This window comes from Megascapheus bottae, chromosome 4, assembly GCF_031878675.1.
Source record: "Megascapheus bottae isolate mThoBot1 chromosome 4, mThoBot2.hap1, whole genome shotgun sequence".
Classification (NCBI taxonomy): Eukaryota; Metazoa; Chordata; class Mammalia; order Rodentia; family Geomyidae; genus Megascapheus; species Megascapheus bottae.
Window position 1 is genome coordinate 26,634,690 of NC_143512.1, and position 21,071 is coordinate 26,655,760.

A 21,071-nucleotide genomic window follows, 5' to 3' on the forward strand; every position below is an offset into this window, starting at 1 on the left:
TACATCAAGGACAACAATCACACATTATATGGCTTTTGTTTCTATATCCTGGAGGTCCTTACATTTAATGTCATACTATATGGCCTTATGTATCTAGATTTTGTTCTATTATGAATCTCTGCTAGGAGAGCCCAAGGTTCCTACTGATTATGACAAATGAGGGAGACTATTGGGCCTATGTTCCTTTGAGTCTGGCTTACTTCACTTAGTATGATTTTTTTCTAAGTCTTTCCATTTCCTTACAAATGGCGCGATGTTGTTCTTTCTGACAGCAGCATAGTATTCCATTGTGTATAAATACCACATCTTGTTGATCCACTCATCAACTGAGGGACCTCTGGGTTGGTTCCCTATCTTTGCTATGGTAAATAGTGCTGCAATGAACATCGTTGTGCTAGTTTTACCTACTTTTCTGAATCTTTTAGTAATGGGTGTCTTTATAATTTTAGACCATATTAACATTTTTATTGCTATCATTTCTTTTTTTTTTTTTTTGCCAGTCCTGGGCTTGAGCTCAGGGTCTGAGCACTGTCCTTGGACTTTCTCAAGGCTAGAGCTCTACCACTTGAGCTTCAGAACGACTTTCAGCTTTTTTTTTTCTATGTATTTAGTACTGAGGAATCGAACCTGGGTCTTTGTGCGTGCTAGGCAAGCACTCTACCACTAGGCCAAACTCCCAGCCCTGCTGTCATTTCTTAAGTCATATTACACAAATATTTTACATACTGTGTTTGACAACTTTCATATCCTGAAGCCTTTGTATATTTGGTTAGTTGTTGTTTGTGGTATCTTGATTCTTTACATTTATTGGGAGTTACATTGCTTAAATCAAAAGTGATTTTTTTTTCTCTATCTCTTTGAGAATCCTCTCTTATTAACTCTTCTTTATTTTCACTTTTTTGTTTTTGTTTTTGTTTTGTTTTTGTGGATCATGGGGCTTGTACTTGGCCTGGGCACTGGGCCTGAGCACTTCAGCTCAAGGCTACCACCCTTCCCTTGAGCCAATCCTCACTTCCCGTTTTCTGAAGGTTAATAGAGTCTCAGGTCCTTTTGTGCCTGGGCTGGCACAAAACCTTGATCCTCAGATCTTAGCCTCCTGAATAGTTAGGATTATAGGCATAAACCACCACACCCAGCTTCTTTTCACTTTTAAGTATAAACTTATTCTGCTTATTTTGAAAAAGTAAAAACCTCCAGACTAATTTCATTTGCTCTCATATGGTGAATCTTGGAATACCTACCAGTCCAAAGAGACATTAAAATGAGGTTGTAGCTTCAGAGATTGCCTAGTTATTGTGAGTCGAGCTGTTAAATATCATGCGAGTTAGCTTTTAGCTATAAGTTCTCTGAGCCGAGTTTCTCATTCTCTTCCATACAGTACCAAGGTTTAAATGAAACTTTTTTTTTTAAATAGTAGTTTCTTTGCAAAAGGGGTAGTTGTTTCTAGTTTACCTTTACACTAAGGACATGGCCTTTGAAGGTGTAATTTAATCAGGATTTGTGTCTCCTATTAGACTTCCTGCTGTGGCCAGGCCCTGGCTGTCACTTCTTGTGCCCTGATTCCTTCAGTGGCTTGTGCACCATGATAATGTCCACTAGACAAAAGCTAGCTACAATGCTTTGATAACATGGGATGGTCAGTTGTCACTTTACTTCCTTCCTTATGACCTTGTGAAAAGCAAACCAAAACAGCTACAAAGGTAGCTGTTTTAAGAAATGAGTTTTTATTAGAGACAGTCAGTCTTAACACAAAATGTGGGATTCTTAATTGTCTTTATTAATATCGACAGTTCTTTCCCACAGGATGATTCCAACTTCTCTGCAGTTGTAGGGAGAAGCCATTGTGGTATTTGAATGTCCGTTTATGCTGAAATCAAGTGATTTTTTTTCCTCTAGGTCTCTGTATATACTGTGCCAGACAAGATAAACCAAGCAAATTATGCGCTGGATTCTGCAGTGACTCTTCTAGAATTTTATGAGGATTATTTCAGCATTCCTTATCCTCTCCCAAAACAAGGTAGGGATATGATCACCCAGTCTTCCTTATAACTGCTACATCCTCAAGATTCTCTCTGTGGCCCTTTCTGTGTCAAGAATCAGGTTGACCCTTCTGAGCATCAGCCTACCTCTGGTCTATACAATAAAGTTCTGATTATGGCAAAGACAAATCTCAATGTGGTCTTTTAGGTATATGCCATGAGAAAATCATGTTGTTAGGAAGACAGTAATTGCCAGAGGTTGTGTTTTTTTGGGGGTTTTTTTTTTTTTTTGGTCATGGGCACATTTGGCAGGGGATATAAGGGGTGCTTAGTAAAATTTTTGAATGAATGAATTCACAGAGTATAAATAAATCTGCATTTTATTTCTTATATGAGTCCTGAACATTATCATGGGTCCGATATTTCAGGGGTAAGTACCTTCTGGGCACCTAAAACAGAATGCTTATTGAAGTAATAGCTCAGATTATCCAGTTCCCAATCTCATGGTCAAAGAATTAGCAATGGAATCAAGAGGCTTGAGATACAAGTCTGCTTTGGTCACATTAGAAAATGATTGCGTCCCTAAGCCCACGATGAAAATGTCTTTTAGTCTGGGGCATCATTGTTTTTTGGACAGCCACATTATCTCTTCCTTTGATCTTGATACGACCCACTTAGAGTATTTAGGGAAGTGCATACCTTTGAGATTGATTAATTTACTTTATTGCTTTCTTCCTAAGATCTCGCTGCGATTCCTGACTTTGCCTCTGGTGCTATGGAAAACTGGGGTCTGACCACATATAGAGAATCTGCTCTATTATTTGATGCAGAAAAGTCTTCTGCCTCCAGTAAACTTGGAATCACAATGATTGTGTCTCATGAACTTGCCCACCAGGTATGCAAGTTTAGTCTCTCTTTTTTTTAAGTATGTCTATTGGCATGCAGTTGTAATGCTAGCACTGAGGAAAGCTGAGATGGAGGGGGGGGAGGTCATGAGTTCTAGGCAAGCCTGGGCTACATAGTGAAATGCTGTTTGTCCAAAACCAAACAGGTATGACTAAATTTTCACATTGTTTCTATGGGATCTATGAGACTTTATATATTCATAGTTTTTACTTTGTATTCACATAGAAATATTAAAAAATATTATTGGGCTATGAGTTTGGCCTAGTGGTAGAGTACTCACCTAGCATGCATGAAGTCCTGGGTTTGGTTCTTCAGTACCTCATACCTAGAAAATCTGGAGATGGTGCTGTGGCTCAAGTGGCAGGGCACTTTCCTTGAGGAAAAGCCCAAGAACAGTGCCCAGGGCCTGAGTTCAAGCCCCAGGACTGGCAAAAAAATTATTATAAAGGTGATGCACAGAGGGGTTACAGTTACATAGTTGGATAATGGGTATATTTCTGTTTTGGACAGTGTTTGCCCCTCCCTCGTTCTCTCCCACTTTTCATCCCCCTGGTGGGAGCCAGGTGGTACAATTCATTCCAAACATTTTATAAAAATCATTTTTAAATTATATTTTTATTATCTTTAAGTAGTTTTACAAGGGGTTTATCATGCAACAAATCAGTTTATAAATATAATGTGTCTTAATTGATATCACCCCTTTCTTCATTCTCTCCTATCCTTCATCATTTTTACATTTGTAACCTGATCACATTGTATGATTGTTGTCCGACCTTGTGTATTTCATGTATATTTCTGTTTTGTGCCTTCAGCTGCCCTATTACAGATGATAAATGTTCTAGTCTCTCCAGTAATGTGTGACTAAAGCCATGTTTTCCTTTCAGTGGTTTGGAAACCTGGTCACTATGGAATGGTGGAATGACCTTTGGCTCAATGAGGGATTTGCCAAGTTTATGGAGTTTGTGTCTGTTAGTGTGACTCATCCTGAACTAAAAGTCGTAAGTTGTTATTTAGGATTCTTTTCCTTCTAGGTTAATAAGTTTTTGTTTAACCTCACTAGAAAAGTGGTTACTAATCTCGATTTATAAAATTATTTTAATGATACCTTTATTGGGAGCTTAGGTATATGTCAGGTTTCAAAGATGCCAGTGAATTTTTGAGATCAATCACAAAGTCTTATTTCCAGACTTGAGTATGAATCTATGATCTAGATCATGGACTAATTAGTAGGTTTTGTCTTCCTTTATATCAGAGCAATAGAAATAAAAACATGTTCTGTATAGTTTTCCTGACCTTTGGGTTGTCATTGCTAAAGTGTAGGTGCAGATTTCCATTATCTCACTAAAACACAATCTGATTAATCAAATGAATTATGTTTAAGGTAACTGCACACTACATTATATATTAATGTACATGCATAAGTCACAAACTTAACACTTTGGAACTCATACACCTTTATTTAAAAATAATATGTTAACCTTGAGAAATTCACATACAGTGAAATTTGAAAGAAAAAATTTACACAGAAAAACTCTAGTCTTACACTTTACTATTTCTTTCCCACTTGTGTAGATTTATTTCCTATTTTTACCTACTTGTACCTATAATATACACATATACAGTTATAATTATAAATTTTATATCCATATTATACTGTAACATATCATAAATGTTTTTCTATATTTACATACAATCTTTAAGAATAAAAATGATTGTGGGTGCATATTATTAAATTGGGATAATGTGCCAAATAAGTTAGAAGTTATCCTCCATTTTTAATTTGATTACATGATTTTAAAGCAACTGATTTACAACATTACAGATAATGAATAGAAATGATTAAATCACTATGTATTTGATAAAGGCAAAATAGTTTTGGTTTTAAGTTAATATGTAATTTTCTTTATTCTAAAATGATAAATATTGAGATGAGTAAACCCTAAAATCTTCACTAAAATGATTATTTCTTAGATGATGTTTAAAAAGTATAGTAATTCTGTTGTATATCACAAATATTAACATATGGGCTAGTTGCTACAGAAATTGGAAGTATAGACCACTACTCCAGATCAATCCTTTCTCCTTTCATATGTTTAATCTCAATGTAAATCATGGGTGCTGTTTTCTTTTCTATTGCCTTTTCTGTCTCGATAGGAGGATTATTTCTTGGGCAAATGTTTTGATGCAATGGAAGTAGATGCATTAAATTCCTCACACCCCGTGTCCACACCTGTGGAGAATCCTGCTCAGATTCGGGAGATGTTTGATGATGTGTCCTATGAGAAGGTAAAATCAAATTGTAAATCAGGAATTCTATGTGTCTCCTCTGGGGGAGAATGGTTATGGGTGAGGTTGTAGATGGCTTTTCTTTTTTTTTTCTGGACCAAACCCCGTTGAATGCCTTCTATTTTGTCTGTGCTGGCTGGAGTGAATTCTTTTAGGTTGATTGTGTAGTTTCTTTTGTAATCCCAAGGATTAATTCTTGGGTTGACAATTTGAACAACAATACTATAAGATAAATTGCAACGTAGAATGTGAGAACAAACTAGAAATTCTGTTTCTGTTATCTTTTCAGGGAGCTTGTATTCTGAATATGCTAAGAGACTATCTGGGTGCTGATGCGTTTAAAAGTGGAATTGTGCAATATCTCCTCAAGTATAGCTATAAAAACACAAAAAATGAGGACCTATGGAATAGTATGACCAATGTGAGTATATTTCTGTGTGTAAGAACATTTGAAATTGATGTTCTCATTACCTTCTTTTATTTTGTTTTGCTCTTACCTCTCCTCCCATCTGTTATTCCCTCTGAGAAGAATAATTGTTTATTTTTTCTACAGAAATACAGTGATATTATTTTTGGTTTTTAGATTTGCCCCACAGATGACACCCAGACAGCAGATGGCTTTTGCTTCAGAAGTCAACACTCTTCTTCATCCTCAGTAGGTTTTCCAATTGGAGATGTTCCCCTGAGTATGTTTTTTTACTCCATATTCTTTGCAGATTAGCTCTGTATTAAGTTTTCTGAGTTCCTTGGCTACTTTGCTGTCATTCTAGGTAAGAATATAAGCTATCCTTTTAAATAATTTTTCTAAAAAGAACTTAAGCAGGAGGGTGGCTCTACCTTCTATGGTAAATACTTCTTGTGAGATTAATTCCATCTACCCTTTCCCCCAGTGCTCCATCTCTAATAGTGTATTTATAATATGCTTCTCTGGTAGACTAGGACTGTCCTTTATCAATCAGGAGGACATGTTAGTAATTGTCAGAGCTTTGCATTTGTGAGAGAGGAAATGATGCCAGTGTGAAGTCTTAAACTAGCTGGCTTATTCTGTATCTGGCATGTGTTAAGTATTTACACAACAACCTTCTTTATTTTGCACAACAAACCTACCGACCAGATTCTGCTATTGCCATCTTTACATGTGAGAATATGAAATCCAAAGGTATGTGGTTAGTACATTATGTAGTGGAACTTGAATTTAGATTTGACTCATGTTTTTAGCTGTTAACCTCATAACATTGGAGAAACTAATGTTCTGATTCTTATTAATCTGGATGTCAGGAGTATTTTTTATAGGCAGATCAACAATGTTTTTATTTTCTTGACTGCTTCTATCACTGTAAAAGTACAGGCTCTTGATAAAATCTTCTCTCCACCTACCTTGTCTGAGAGCCAGTAACCTAGCCATCTACTTTCTCCTTTCTCTCCTCATACACTATTTCGTTTGCCTGCTGGATGCCCATACTATGCCAGCTTCAGAGTGTGCCAAGCAGAACTGCATGCCCTCTCTTCCAAAAGACCCCTGTCAGGTGAAGGAGATAGGAAGTAAACAGCTGGTGGTCTCAATGGAAGGGGGAAGGCTGGGACACTGGGGGAAAGAGCTGGGGCAGGAGGCTAGGGAGCAGAAAGAAGAAGCTGTCAGCTGGTAGTGTACCTTTGAGCACAAGCTAACTTCGCTTCTCTTGGAGTTGAGTCTAAGTGGCTGACACATCTGCATTTGTATGTGCCATCAGCACTGGCATCAGGAGGTGACGGGCGTGAAAACCATGATGAACACCTGGACGCTGCAGAAGGGCTTTCCCTTGATAACCATCACTGTGAGAGGGAGGAATGTACACATGAAGCAAGAGCACTATATGAAGGGAGCTGACAGCACCCCACAAACCGGGTAATGGTTATGGAATACAACTCATTTTATTGTCTAGGTAACATCAGCCTGATAGGATTAAAAAAAAAGCAACTTTCTGAAGTAGTACCTTTACTTTTATCACCACAAAGACTAAGTGAGGGTGTAACTCTGATTCAAATACTGTATATGCCAGAGTGAAATACCATGGTGAAATACCTTCAAACTAATTAATATACACTAAAGAGAGTGAATGATTGAATCAATTACGTTTACATTTTCTGTGAAATTTAGTTATACTCCCTGTCTTCCCAGAAGGATTAAGAAAGTTTCAATCTTGACTAATCTTAGTGAAACTGATGATACATCATTATTTTAACATTCTCATTCTTCATAGTTTAATAGGATGTAAGTTATAGTTACCAGCTTAAAATCACCCCTGATTTAAATAACTGCAGCTAAATTACAGAAGTTCTTGGCATCTAGATTGGAGCTGACTAAATAATTGTAGTGATTTCTGGGAATTATGACTCAGTTCTCCTCTTTGGAAGTGTGAGTTAGACGCTGGAACTTTCATCTTTCTGGATCACACTGGATAACATTAGAGATGAAATGCTGTAACGTGATTGACCTGGATGGACACCATGTAGAAATATTTATTTTATCTCAAGATAATTTCAAACCTTCAAAAACAGTAACAAAATGGTGCCTTATCTTTCCCTGGATCTATAAAATAGTTCACAATGAGTACATATGTGAGACAAAAACAAGAAACACACCAGAGGCAGATACTACTTTGCCTCTAAATATGTGTGTGGTATTTCCATTAAAAAACAAAAACAAGAGTATTCACTTAATCACAGAACAATGATCAAAATTAAGAAAAGAATTTAGCATAGCACTGTTATTTAATCTGTATGACCCTACTTAACTTTTTCCAGTTGTTTTAAAGTATCTTTCTACCAAAACATGAAAAAAAATTGGCTTTTGGTTGCTAAAGTAGTGTTAAACTAAATATCATATAATTTTGGCTTTTTCCTTTCTCCCCTGCTAAATGTGTGTTTTGTGATTCTGTTCTTTTCTTTTCTTTTTGTGGGTCATGGGGCTTGAACTCTGGGCCTGGGTGCTGTTCCTGAGCTCTTGTGCTCAAGGCTACCATCCTACCCCTGAGCCAAGCCCCACTTCCCATTTTCTAGAGGTCAATTGGAGATAAGAGTCTCTGGTCCTTTTGTGCCCGAGTTGGCTTTGAACCTTGATCCTCAGATCTCAGCCTCCTGAGTAGCTAGGATTACAGGCGTGAGCCACTGCACCCAGCTTCCTTTTGCTTTTTTGTCTTTTCTTTTTTGGTATTGGGAATTGAACATAGGACATTGCACTTGCTAGGCAAGTGCTTTACCACTGAGCTATATCCTAGCCCTCTTGCTATGTCTGAAGAAATAGGCTAGGAATTTTGTTTTGTTTGAAAGTGCTCCAACTGTGCTTTTGCCAGTTTGCTCTGGATGAGATTCAGGCTGTGCCTCTTACGAGGAAGTTCACATGACCTGTGTTCTTGGTGTGGAAGCCACAGGACACTAATCTGTGCTGTCACTTGTGGTTACTGTTTAGTGTCATTTCCGACCTCCAGTCACATGAACCCAAATTCTCAGCTCTACTCAAGGAGTTCTTAAAAGCTGTTTTTTGTTGTTATTTTGTTTTTAGATTTGGGCCCAAACAACCTTACACCATATTGTTCTGGCATCCCTGATAACATACCTGGTACGAGAGGATATTTATCAGCTGTTTGTTGAGTGAACTCATGAACTGGCACTCCATCTTTTTGTCCCTTAGGTACCTATGGCATGTTCCTTTGACATTCATTACTAGCAAGTCAGACTCTGTCCAGAGATTTTTGCTGAAGACAGAGACAGGTAATTTACTGTAAAAAAATAGCCAATTTAAGGAGGGAGTATGGAAATGTCTAGGTTTTATTTATTTTTAAAATTCACTTTATTATTATGTGATATACCGAGGGATTACTTGAGTGAGGTGAGGAATACATCTTTTCATACAGTTTTTCCTTTTTTCATATATTTTTACTGTAATGAAGGGTTACATTATATTCAACAGATAGAAGGTGCATTACTTCACAAATATTGATACCCTTTCTCATGTCTTGGTCCCCATTTCCCTCCCCCCACCCCCTCCCCTCATCTTGTTTTCCCCCTTCCCTGTCCTATTTCAAATAACCAGATAACAAGGTAAGATACTATAACAATATGAGATAACCAAGGGACAGCAAAAGAGATGAGAAATAACATAGTACATTAAGAACAACAATCACACATTATATGGCTTTTGTTTCCATATCCTGGATGTCCTTTCATTTAGCGTCATCCTATATGGCCTTATGTATCTAGGTTTTGCCCTATTGTAAACTCTGCTAGGACAGTCCAAGGTTTATACTGATTATGACAAATGAGGAAAAAGATTGAGCCTGTGTTCCTTTGGGTTTGGCTTACTTCACTTAATACCATTTTTTTCAAGTTTTTCCATTTCCTTACAAATGGGGCAATGTCGTTCTTTCTGACAGCAGCATAGAATTCCATTGTGTATAAATACCACATCTTGTTGACCCACTCATTAACTGAGGGGCGTCTATCTGGATTGGTTCCATAGCTTTGCTATGGTAAATAGTGCTACAATGAACATCATTGTGCTAGTGGATTTAGTATGTCCTTCGTACAGTTTTTCCTGTTCTCTCACTCTTTCCTAGTCCCTCCTTCCCGTCTCCAACTAGGAGTTGCTTAGGTCACTTTGTCAATGTCCCAGGAGCTCCAGTGCTGCACTGTCACCCTTTTCCCTTGAGTTCTGTGTCCATCCCATCCACTCCCCCTCCCAGCGATGTACATGTAAATAAACAATACATAAGAAATCACCAACAAAAGAAAATGAAGAGATCTCTTGTTTCTATTTCTTAGAGTTCATTTCATTATCTATGTGTGCATATATATTATATATATAGGCACATAAGCATTGCATCTTTGTGTTTCACTTTCTGTGTCCAGAATTTATTTATTTATTTATTTACTTAATTTATTTTAATTGTATTTTATTGTCAGGGTAATGAATAAAGGGGTTACAGTTGTATTTGTTAGGTAGTGGGTACATTACTTCCCGAAAATTGATACCCCTCCTCATGTTTTGTTCCTCTTTTCTTCCCCCACACCCTCCATATTTAATTTATTTTTAAATACATTTAAGTAGTTGTACAAAGGAAATGCCATATAATGAAGCAGTCATGAGTACAATGCATTTTGATCAATATCACATCTTCAACATCCCCCCCTTCAACCCTCCTCAAAATCAAAAAGGACCAAGCTGAAAATATTGCATTGTTTTTTTGTTTTTTGTTTTTGTTTTTTTGCCACTCTTGGGCTTGAGCTCAGGGCCTGAGCACTGTCCTTGGACTTTCTCAAGGCTAGAGCTCTACCACTTGAGCCTCAGCACCACTTCTGGCTTTTTTCTATGTATGTGGTACCGAGGAATCGAACCCGGGTCTTCATGCATGCTAGGCAAGCACTTTAACCACTAGGCCAAACTCCCGGCCCTATTGCATTGTTTTTAATGGCCAACATAATACTAAAGATATTAAAATGGTTGAGTGTTGTAATATGAAAAAAGTCAAGATTATCAATGGAAATGTTGCCATTACTAGGGAATCTTTTAGGTATGGCCAGAAATGCACTGGTATTCTTTTCATATATCTATATACAGACTTCCTAAAATTGGTGTGTAAAAGTTTTGTCTGTTGGGTTGTTATTGTCTAGTTACTAAGTCATTTTAGTTTGTTGAGTTTTAGTCTTCCCTAGTTTCCTTGCCCAGTGTTTTATCAGAGAAGCTTTCACCGGTGCAGAGAGTAAATGGAGCTATGATTTATTTGCTCTAGATGTGCTCATCCTCCCAGAAGCAGTGGAATGGATCAAATTTAATGTAGGAATGAATGGCTATTACATTGTGCATTATGAGGATAATGGATGGGATTCTTTGACTGGCCTTTTAAAAGGAACACACACAGTAATCAGCAGTAACGATCGGGCGAGTCTCATTAACAATGCATTCCAGCTTGTCAGGTAATACGAGATGTGTGGAGTTGTGGCTTGTTTCTGAAAGCAGCTGTTGTACAAATTCTTGACTTCTGAAGATGAAACTGATTGATTACTAAGGAGAAGTTGAAACATATTTTCACTCATTTTTTTAACCACTCAAAAATTGCTATTAGCCGTTATTAACCTTCTGTCTGGCTGCTGCTAGCCTACTTGAAGTTCAGAGTTTGCATTTTCATCTTTCTCATTAACAGCTCAGATGTTACAGAAGCAAACATGTAGAAAAAACTAAGAGAAGGTACCCTAGTTGGCACCCCTTTCCTTTCCTTTAAAGCTTGCTTTTCAGGTATGTTGTCTGGTCCCACGATAGCAAATTCTCCCATTCTAGGCTTTATCTTGAAGCCTTTGTAGAAAGACAAAGTGACCAAGACCTAATTTTATTATATCACATGTTAAAAAGAGTGTAAAAAAAAAAGACAAGAAGAAACACAGAACTTGACCCATCTTCATGGAATCACCATAAAACCTAGCTTATTATATTGAGCCAATCAAATGCCCTTTGAATAGACGAACATTAAACATTTTTATCCCTTTTCAAAGGCTTTTAAGGAAATGCTTCCTAATGGGGGAGGGGGAAGGGAAATGGGGACCAAGGCATGAGAAAGGGTATCAATGTTTGTGAAGTAATGTACCTTCTATCTGGTGAATATAATGTAACCCTTCTATTAATTACAATAAAATATATATGAAAAAAGCCCTCATAACTGAAGTTCCGAGAATAGGTGGGCAAAGCTGAAGTCCTACGGGGAGCTGTGCATTTGGGACAAGGCAGTGCTATAATTCTTTTACTCCATGTCCTTCCCCCATGAATACTGAATTCTTCTTTCTGGTTCTTCTACCAAAACCATGGAACTCCCAAAGTGACCAAAAGCAATGGAGAGGAAGTGAAGGACTGCTTATTTGTTTTCTTCTGGTCAAAATATTTCCGCTCCATGACCTATTGCTGTTTGAAACTTAGAAAGTTTTGTTGTGATTTACATAATTATAAACTCTGCTACTGAGGCCTTTAATATCAACTCTGGGAAGGGTCTCTCTGCATATTGGATGTCATTTTGAAGCAGAGAACGCATTTTCACTAATGTGACACACTTCTGGTGAAAGACAGTCATTCTGAACAGGCTTCTTCAAGGATCTTTGATCAAAATCCTCTTCCTACTCTCAAATCTTTGTGCACAGTTCAATATATCTGAGAGGATATTACGCAGTTTGACCTGAATCACGGATGCCATTCACTCCCTTATTATATGTCTTCAATAGTGTGGACTTGCTACATGTGTCCAACAGAAAAGACTTAATGCAAAAGATGATTTACAAGGGACATTTTTTTGGTCAGTGGTAGGATTTGAACTCTGGGCCTGGACATGGTCCCTGAGCTCTTCAACTCAAGGCTACCACCCTACCCCTTGAGCCATAGCACCACTTCCAGTTTTCTGCCAGTTAATTGGAGAAAAGAATCTCAGACTTTGGTGCCTGGGCTGTCTTTGAACCACGATCCTCAGATCTCAACCTCCTGAGTAGTTAGGATTGCAGGTGTGAGCCACCTGGCTACAAGGGACTTTTTTTTTTTTTAAATCTAATTAAGAGCTTTGTGGATGACTGTTACAATGTAAGTTGAAGCAAAAAGTTGATTTCCTTAAAGTGTAACCATGGTATGTTTTACTCAGCATTGGAAAGCTATCGATTGAAAAAGCATTGGACTTAACCTTATACTTGAAGCACGAAACAGAAATTATGCCTGTGTTCCAAGGTTTGAATGAGCTGATACCTATGTATAAGTTAATGGAGAAAAGAGATATGAATGAAGTGGAAATGCAATTCAAGGTAAAAGCGTGAAATAAATTGTTATACAATTGTGGCTTGCTTTTCTTGCCTGTGAAAATTAATGCTCATAGTTATGTGTATATGTCTTCCTAACTATTAAAGAAAAATAAGAATTCATTATTAGATTGTCTAGCAATGATTTTTGTTTTATTTGGCACTAAAGTAGGAATGGCAAGGTTAGATTCTGTACTTAATCTGGATTTGTTATTCCCTTCCTTTCACCTATGCTTTATTTTACTTGATTTCTCTATTATGATGACTAGTCTTAAGATTTTTTTCTGGGTACTTGAAAGATCTACAACGCTTGTTTTTGTCTCATTTTTAGCTTACGGTCCCTTAAGAAAGTATTGTTAGAAAAGTAATGAAATCATTTATCATATGGCTCCAGGGTTTAGAAAAAGTTGAATTAAGCTGGGTGCTAATGGTTCACTTCTGTAATCTTAGCTACTCGAAAGGCTGAGATCTGAGGATCACAGTTCAAAGCCAGCCTGGGGAAGGAAAGTGGGTCAGATTCTTCCAGGCCCTGAGATCAAGCCCCACAAATGACCAAAGGGGAAAAAAGAAAACAAAAAGCTTAAAAAGTTACGTCATGGGAAGGAGCAGCGGATCTATGGCAATAGTGTAATACGTGTTGTTGTTCCCTGTGTTACACCCCAGTCCTTCCTCCTCAGGCTGCTGAGGGACCTCATTGATAAACAGATCTGGGCAGATGAGGGCTCTGTCTCAGAGAGAATGCTTCGGAGTCAACTTCTCCTCCTGGCCTGCGTGCACAAGTATCCACCCTGCGTGGAGAGGGCAGAAGGTTATTTCACAAAGTGGAAGGAATCTAATGGGAATATGAGGTCAGTCTTGAGTGGTATCTTCTGTTTTCCATTATTGGCAAAATAAGTATATATATTTATATTTCTTTTTTTTTTGCCAGTCCTGGGCTTGAGCTCAGGGCCTGAGCACTGTCCTTGGACTTTCTCAAGGCTAGAGCTCTACCACTTGAGCCTCAGCACCACTTCTGGCTTTTTTCTATGTATGTGGTACCGAGGAATCGAACCCGGGTCTTCATGCATGCTAGGCAAGCACTTTAACCACTAGGCCAAACTCCTGGCCCCATATATATATATTTCTTTTATCACATATTTTCTTTTTCCTTTAGATTTATCTATGTATTTCTTAAGAAATGATAGACAAGTCTCCTGGATGGTATACTCATAAATTTAGGAAATTAGAATAGGATTATAATAATCTCCATTTAGTATAGCCAATGCTCAATTATATTCAACTGTGCTGTCCATGCCAGACTATACTTCAATTCTTTTATATTTGGAGTTAAATGAAACTCAGAAAACATTAATACCATCAATCCAGATGCTTCCAATTAAAGAAATACTAGCTGTGATCCTATTGGAGTCCTACCGTTGAGCCAAGCCCCACTTCCCGTTTTCAGTTTTCTAGAGGTTAACTGTAGATAAGAATCTCAGGTCCTTTTGTGCCCAGACTGGTTTTGAACCTTGATCCTCAGATCTCAGCCTCCTGAGTCACTAGGATTTCAAATGTGAGCCACCATGCCTGGCTCAGAGCAGTAGTTTTTGCTGGTATTTCTGTGTCTGTCTGTCTGGTCACCATCATTGATCTCAGCTTTCCTTCTCCATCTCAAACTCATTCTCATTAATATGTTCTTTCCTACAGCTTGCCTACTGACGTGACCCTGGCAGTGTTTGCTGTGGGTGCACAGAACACTGAAGGCTGGGATTTTCTTTATAATCAATACCAGTCTTCTCTGTTCAGTACTGAGAAAAGCCAAATTGAATTTGCCCTCTGTATGAGCCAAAATAGGGAAAAGCTTCAATGGTAAGTCACTCATTCATGTTGATATAGCCAAGGAAAACAATGAAATCAGATCATTCTGGCACCTGTGTTTTATCTCTTGGCCAGGAATTGCTTATTGCACTGTGGATATTTGTTCTGCGGGCACACACCTCATTGAGAATATCAGATAATTAAGGAGATCCAGGTGTTAAGGGAGTACATATTTGTGCATCTTTAAAGCATTATTGTAATTGAAATATTTAGTAGAAATATTATTCTTAACTATTCTTTTGGGCAAATGAGAGGAGATATGACAATAGGTATGATAAACATGCTGTGAACATTAGTTTTTATTATGAGCTATAGTGGGCTTAGCTGGATTCTGATTACCAATTTACATTTTTCACCTTCATTATTGGTAAACTGTTTTTTTTCTTTTGTGAGATGTTTTACTGCAACTTGTTTTATCCCTTTTATCACCTGTCATTATTAACATTTCTTCTCTTAATCATTACAGGCTATTAGATGAAAGTTTTAAGGGACATACAATAAAAACTCAGGAATTTCCACGTATTCTTAACCTCATTGGCAGAAACTCAGTGGGCTATCCATTGGCCTGGAAGTTTCTGAGAGAAAATTGGAATAAGCTTGTACAAAAGTAAGTATCATCAAAATTATTCTAGGACTGGATAATTTTTCATAACAATGCACTATTTTTTCTTTGCTGTGTGTGTGTGTGTGTGTACATGCACATATGCATACAGCACAAATACTGGAGTTTGAACTCAGAGCCTTGTGCCCTCTCTCACTTGGCTATTTCTGTTCAAGGCTGGTGCACTATCATTTGTGCTACATCTCTTATTTTGACCTTTTACTGCTTAACTGGAGATGAATGTCTCAGATTTGCCTACTTGTGCCAGCTTCAAGCTGTGCTTTTCTGATCTCAGCCTCCTGAGTAGCTAGGATTACAGGTATAAGTCACCAGCACCTTGTTAGTGACATTTGAAAAATAATAACAGTGACTTTTAAATCAGTTAAGCAGTAAAGGTACTTAAAATGTAGTGTGTCTGGATAGTAGTGTGTCTGGATAGTAATGTCTCCCCTTCCCTTGTGAAGACTCTTCCCTGGAGCCACTGGCTGCAGGAAGCCTTTGCCCTATCTCAGGCCAGCTTGGCTCACTCTTCTTGTTGTTTGCAACTGCCTTTGTCTAACTCAAGCAGCACTGCCTACACTCCCATTTCTTTTGGATTCTTAACCTCTTATTCAGCTGTTGGCATGTACTCTATGTTACAACTAGATCTATTGCAGAAATATCATATATCTTTCTCATTCAGAATAAGGTTTGAGTTAAATGCAGGAGGTACTTCAGATGTTGAATGAATAAAGTTAGATTTTGACAATTTCCATTTCTAGGTTTGAACTTGGCTCACCTTACCTAGCCCACATGGTGTTGGGAACAACAAATCAATTCTCCACTAGAACTCGTCTTGAGGAGGTAAAAAAATACATATATGTGTGTATATTTTTCTTTTAGATTTAAGTAAAAGGTTATTAGTTACGAGCAAGAAATATAAGAGTTTGAAGTGGATTTTGATTACTTGGAAGGTATTTATGGATTCCACAATAATGACATGAGCAAAAATCAGTTGCAAATAAAATAGTGGAAACCATGTCTCTTCTCAAACATGTTAAGAAATTTTTCCCATCTATCATTAAAAACTTTAGGAATGAGTAAATCATGTGATAGTTCTTCTGCAAGGGTGTTAAAAGAGAGCACAGGGAAGGTAAATGACCTATGGAATCAGCCAGCTATTGTAAAAGAGGCAAATCTTGTTTTTCTTCATTATTCAAATTCCATGATTTCCTCAATATACTATGAAGGCATCTTATAAAAACGATCTATAAACTAATGTTAAAGATTAAAGGCTGTATAGTGGGCAGGAGATAAACTGTATGTGAGACTTGCACCGAAGAAAATTATTGCAGTGATGTCCTACATTTATCACAGAGCTTCCTAGCAGTCAAGGAAATGTGAGAAGTTAGTATGAGTTACTTTCATTGTGTGCCTCCAAACCTAAACTTCCTATTGTAAAGAAAATGCTCTCAGACAGACAGGTTTGAACAAATACACAGTTGACATGCTTCATTTCTGAGGCAGAGGAAGACAGAGAAAACAAGTTTACAGCTAACTCTGACACTCCATGATTGGAGGCTTCCAATGATGCTATAATTACAGGCTCCTTCACGTGAAATATTTTGACTAATTAATGAGGAAGAGACATTTTCTAGGTTGTTCTAGTAACTCCTAAAAGTCATACTGGGCTGTGATTTTTAAACAACTCGGTATCATGTAGATTGTAATTTGAACTTTCTGTAGTCTATTCTTATCCCCACTCCACCCACCCCCAACCTCACAAAAATGGTATTATGGCATGAACTTTAACAGAATTAGCTGTCCATAATCCATGCCAAATAAATAACACATCTTAGCCTACACTGGCTTCTGGACCACAAAACGTAAATTGGTGGATTAATGCTGTGAAAATTAATGGGCAAAGGCTAATAATGCTTTGCTGTGAAACAAAACAGCACAATGTTCAGTGCCAGGACACTGCTGGTGTATTTCCCATGTGAACTTAAGGGGCTCAGATATATAGAGAGGAAATAAGAACAAAGATTTGGGAATGTGAGGTGAGAGAAAGCCAAGCGTTTCTTACTTCTTTAAGATCGTGAGTAACTTTCTGCACATTTTACCTTGTGGGAGCAATCTAGGAATGGTGGATTAGGATAAAAAACATTGGCAAAGTTTGGGGTCTCACCAACATAATTTACTAAGAACTTTAGTCCCTGAAGGGTTTCTATAATAATGTACAAGGCCAGGCTTGTGGAGAAAGATTTTATGTGGTTGAAAGTGTTTTGCTTGGCAACAAAAATACTCTGTACTTTGCTTTCTAACTATCATGTTTTAAGAATTTAAGATTGCATCTGTGTGTATAGAACAGAATACACATTAAATAGACACACTCAATTAAACCTTAATTATAAAATGGTGAACAGGGAAGCCTTTTAAAGCCTGGCAACTGTGAATAAATAACAGAGCTATAGAGAAAACCCAAACCCTGACATCATGAGGCATGAGCTCATTTCAAATAGCTAAAGCTTAAGTGGCCATAATCACATCCAGAAACACAGAGCTGTTTTCTACATACAGTTGTGACAAATGTTGAATTCTGGTTTCAGTTTCCTTTTAACTGACTTGAAGTTCCTTTGGCATCATGGACACAAAATTAACTTTAAAACAATTTCACTTTGTTTTTCTAACAAGGTAAAAGGATTCTTCAGCTCTTTGAAAGAAAATGGTTCTCAGCTCCGTTGTGTTCAACAAACAGTTGAAACCATAGAGGAAAATATACGTTGGATGGATAAGAATTTTGATAAAATCAGAGTATGGCTGCAAAGTGAAAAGCTTGAACTATTGTAGCAATCTGTTCCTTGCCAAGTTTCTGTGACCTATAATCACCAAAATGTTGTTTAATGTGAACATTTAATAGATTGGATATATTTTCCAACTGGAGATGGCTATTTTGGCTGTTTCTGAAGATACTTTTCAACTCTATCCATTTGAACATGTCTGGATGAATTAGAATTTTCTTTTTTAATTTTATATTTTCATTGTAATTAATAAAAGGGTTACATGATATTTGCCAGATAGAAGGTGCATTAATTCACATATATTGATACCCTTTCACATGTCTTGGTCCCCATTACCCTCCCCTTCACCCCCCACCCATCTTGGTTTTCTCCCCTTCCCTATCCAATTTCAAATAACCAAATACAAATATATCCAATATATCAGATAACAAAGTGAGATACTGTAACAATATGAGATAACCAAGGGACAGCAAAAGAGTTGAGAGATAACCTAGTACATTAAGGACAACAATCATTCATTATATGGCTTTTGTTTCAATATCCTGGAGGTCTTTTCAATTAGCTTCATACTATATGGCCTTATGTATCAAGGTTTTGCTCTATTGCACATCTCTGCTAGTAGAGCCCAAGGTTTCTACTGATTATGACAAATGAGGGAAACCATTGAGCCTAAGTTCCTTTGAGTCTGGCTTACTTCACTTAATATGATTTTTCCTAAGTCTTTCCATTTCCTAACAAATGGAGCGATGTCATTCTTTCTGACAGCAGCATAGAATTCCATTGTGTACAAATACCACAACTTGTTGATCCACTCATCAACTGAGGGACATCTAGGTTGGTTCCATATTTTTGCTATGGTGAATAATGCTGCAATAAACATTGTTGTGGTAGTGGATTTAGTATGCCCTAGTTTCTGGATGGTTGGGTAAATGCCAGGTAGTGGAATTGCTGGGTCATAGGGGAGCTCTATGTTTAGCCTTTTGAGGCACTGCCATACTGCTTTCCATAGTAGTTGAACAAGTTTGCACTCCTACCAACAGTGTAGTAGTGATCCCTCCTGGCCACATCCCCTCCAGCATCTGTTGTTATTCGTTTTCCTGATCCTGGTCATTCTAACTGGAGTGAGGTGGAATCTTAGAGTTGAATTAGAATTTTTTATTTTTTTGTTTTAATTTTTTTTCATGGGACTTGAACTCTAGGACTGGGCATTATTCCTGAGCTTTTCACCTCAAGACTACCACCCCACCCCTTGATCCATAGCCTCACTTCTGGTTTTCTGGTTAACAGGAGAGGAGTCTCATGAACTTTAGTGCCTGGGCTGGCTTTGAACTGTGATCCTCAGATCTCAGCCCTAAGTAGCTAGGATTATAGGCATTGAGCCACCATGCCCAGCTGTTTTAAAAATTCATTTTTGCTGGAGATTGAACAAGTCTTATGTACACCTAACCCTGAGAGAATACTGCATGCTAGTTGATAGAGCTACATGTTTAACAGTACTGCTGAAATGTAAATCCAAGTAATGGATATTCCCTGGTACAGAAGACAAGTTCCTCACTCTGTATTTTATGTCCACTGCTGTACCCCATGTGTTTATCAATCATAAACTGTTTTGCCAATGTCCCCAGTAATACTCTGAATAGTAAGGACTACTGCTCAGTGAACACTGGATAAATAAAATGGAATATGGCTGGGCAGGAGCTCTTCTGCTTATCCCTTCAGATATGTACTTACCTTCTCTTCCTGGCTTCATGTCTGACTCAGAGCATAAGTCATTGAATTTCCTTGCCCTCTGGATTTTGGTCCATAGCCTCAGGAACTGTGGTTGAAGGAAGAGTAGGTCCAGGTGTGTATTTCCTTGTTTCTTTGCAGGTGCTTTGTACTAGGCTCTCAGGTCTTAGCTTTGGAGAAGCAACCATCTTTTCCACATAGTCTTCTCCATCTCTGGGCTAGGTTTAGTACTTCCTTCTTGCATCCCTACCATGCTAAAAGCCATAGGCCTAGAAGCTACAGAGACTTGGGTCCTGGCAGTACTCAGGGTTTTTGCTTTTTGTTGGTCCTGGGGCTTGAATTCTGGGCCGGGATGCTGTCCCTGAGTTCTTCAGTTCAAGGCTACCACCCTACTCCTTGAGCCACAGCCCCACTTCTCATTTTCTAGTGGTTAAATTGGAAACAGAGTCTCATGTTTTTCAGTCCAGGCTGGCTTTGAACCTCAATCCTCAGATCAATCTTCAGCCTCCTGAGTAGCCAGGATTACAGGTGTGAGCCACCGCGCCCTGCAGCACTCAGGGTTTTAATGTATCTGACCAGTACCTTTATTGCTAAGTCACGGAACTGTTCTTAGAGAAGTCTAATTCAAGTGCCAGTTTTCTCAGGGATCCTGACAGTGTCCCTTCTGAATAAGCAGTTGACGACATTCTGATCTCTGGAGGAAATGCTGCTCATTAACATTGTTATGGAGAACTGTTGGTCCTTTAGCCCAGTTTTTAATGGCCAAATAACTCAATTTTGGCATTTGTTGACAAATCATTTCAGAGCCACCAACAAATGATATACTAAGAAACTAGAAATATTTGCTTATATTAGACTCAGAAAAGATGGAATAGTTTTTGGTTTGAGATCATAAGACTATATGGCATAATTTCAAGGTAAGGGACCATGCTTCAATGTGAAAGATGTCAAAATGGATTGCACTCATATACATATACAACAGAACAGAGTGACTTTTTTGCTAGTCGTGGAGCTTAAATCCAAGGCCTGACCACTGTCTTTGGGTGTTTTTCTCAAGGCTAGCACTGTGCCACTTGAGCCACAGCAACACTTCCAGCTTTTTTTCTATGTATGTGGTACCGAGGCATCGAACCC

At 37.9% G+C, this 21,071-nt stretch overlaps 1 protein-coding gene across 1 annotated transcript in view; it reads left to right on the forward strand.

Annotated features, from left to right (window-relative positions):
* Erap1 (endoplasmic reticulum aminopeptidase 1) overlaps nt 1-18,477 on the forward strand; it is a 30,934-nt gene extending 12,457 nt beyond the window's left edge. The window contains exons 5-19 of the mRNA XM_090331595.1: nt 1,897-2,017; nt 2,720-2,874; nt 3,770-3,883; nt 5,040-5,171; nt 5,461-5,592; nt 5,755-5,826; nt 6,902-7,056; nt 8,842-8,921; nt 10,940-11,123; nt 12,821-12,977; nt 13,635-13,819; nt 14,658-14,819; nt 15,295-15,435; nt 16,191-16,272; nt 18,103-18,477. Of these exons, the coding sequence (XP_090187721.1) occupies nt 1,897-2,017; nt 2,720-2,874; nt 3,770-3,883; nt 5,040-5,171; nt 5,461-5,592; nt 5,755-5,826; nt 6,902-7,056; nt 8,842-8,921; nt 10,940-11,123; nt 12,821-12,977; nt 13,635-13,819; nt 14,658-14,819; nt 15,295-15,435; nt 16,191-16,272; nt 18,103-18,258 (2,028 nt within the window). The 3' untranslated portion in view covers nt 18,259-18,477. The remainder of the gene's footprint in view (nt 1-1,896; nt 2,018-2,719; nt 2,875-3,769; nt 3,884-5,039; nt 5,172-5,460; nt 5,593-5,754; nt 5,827-6,901; nt 7,057-8,841; nt 8,922-10,939; nt 11,124-12,820; nt 12,978-13,634; nt 13,820-14,657; nt 14,820-15,294; nt 15,436-16,190; nt 16,273-18,102) is intronic.
* The last annotated feature ends 2,594 nt before the right edge of the window (nt 18,478-21,071 follow it).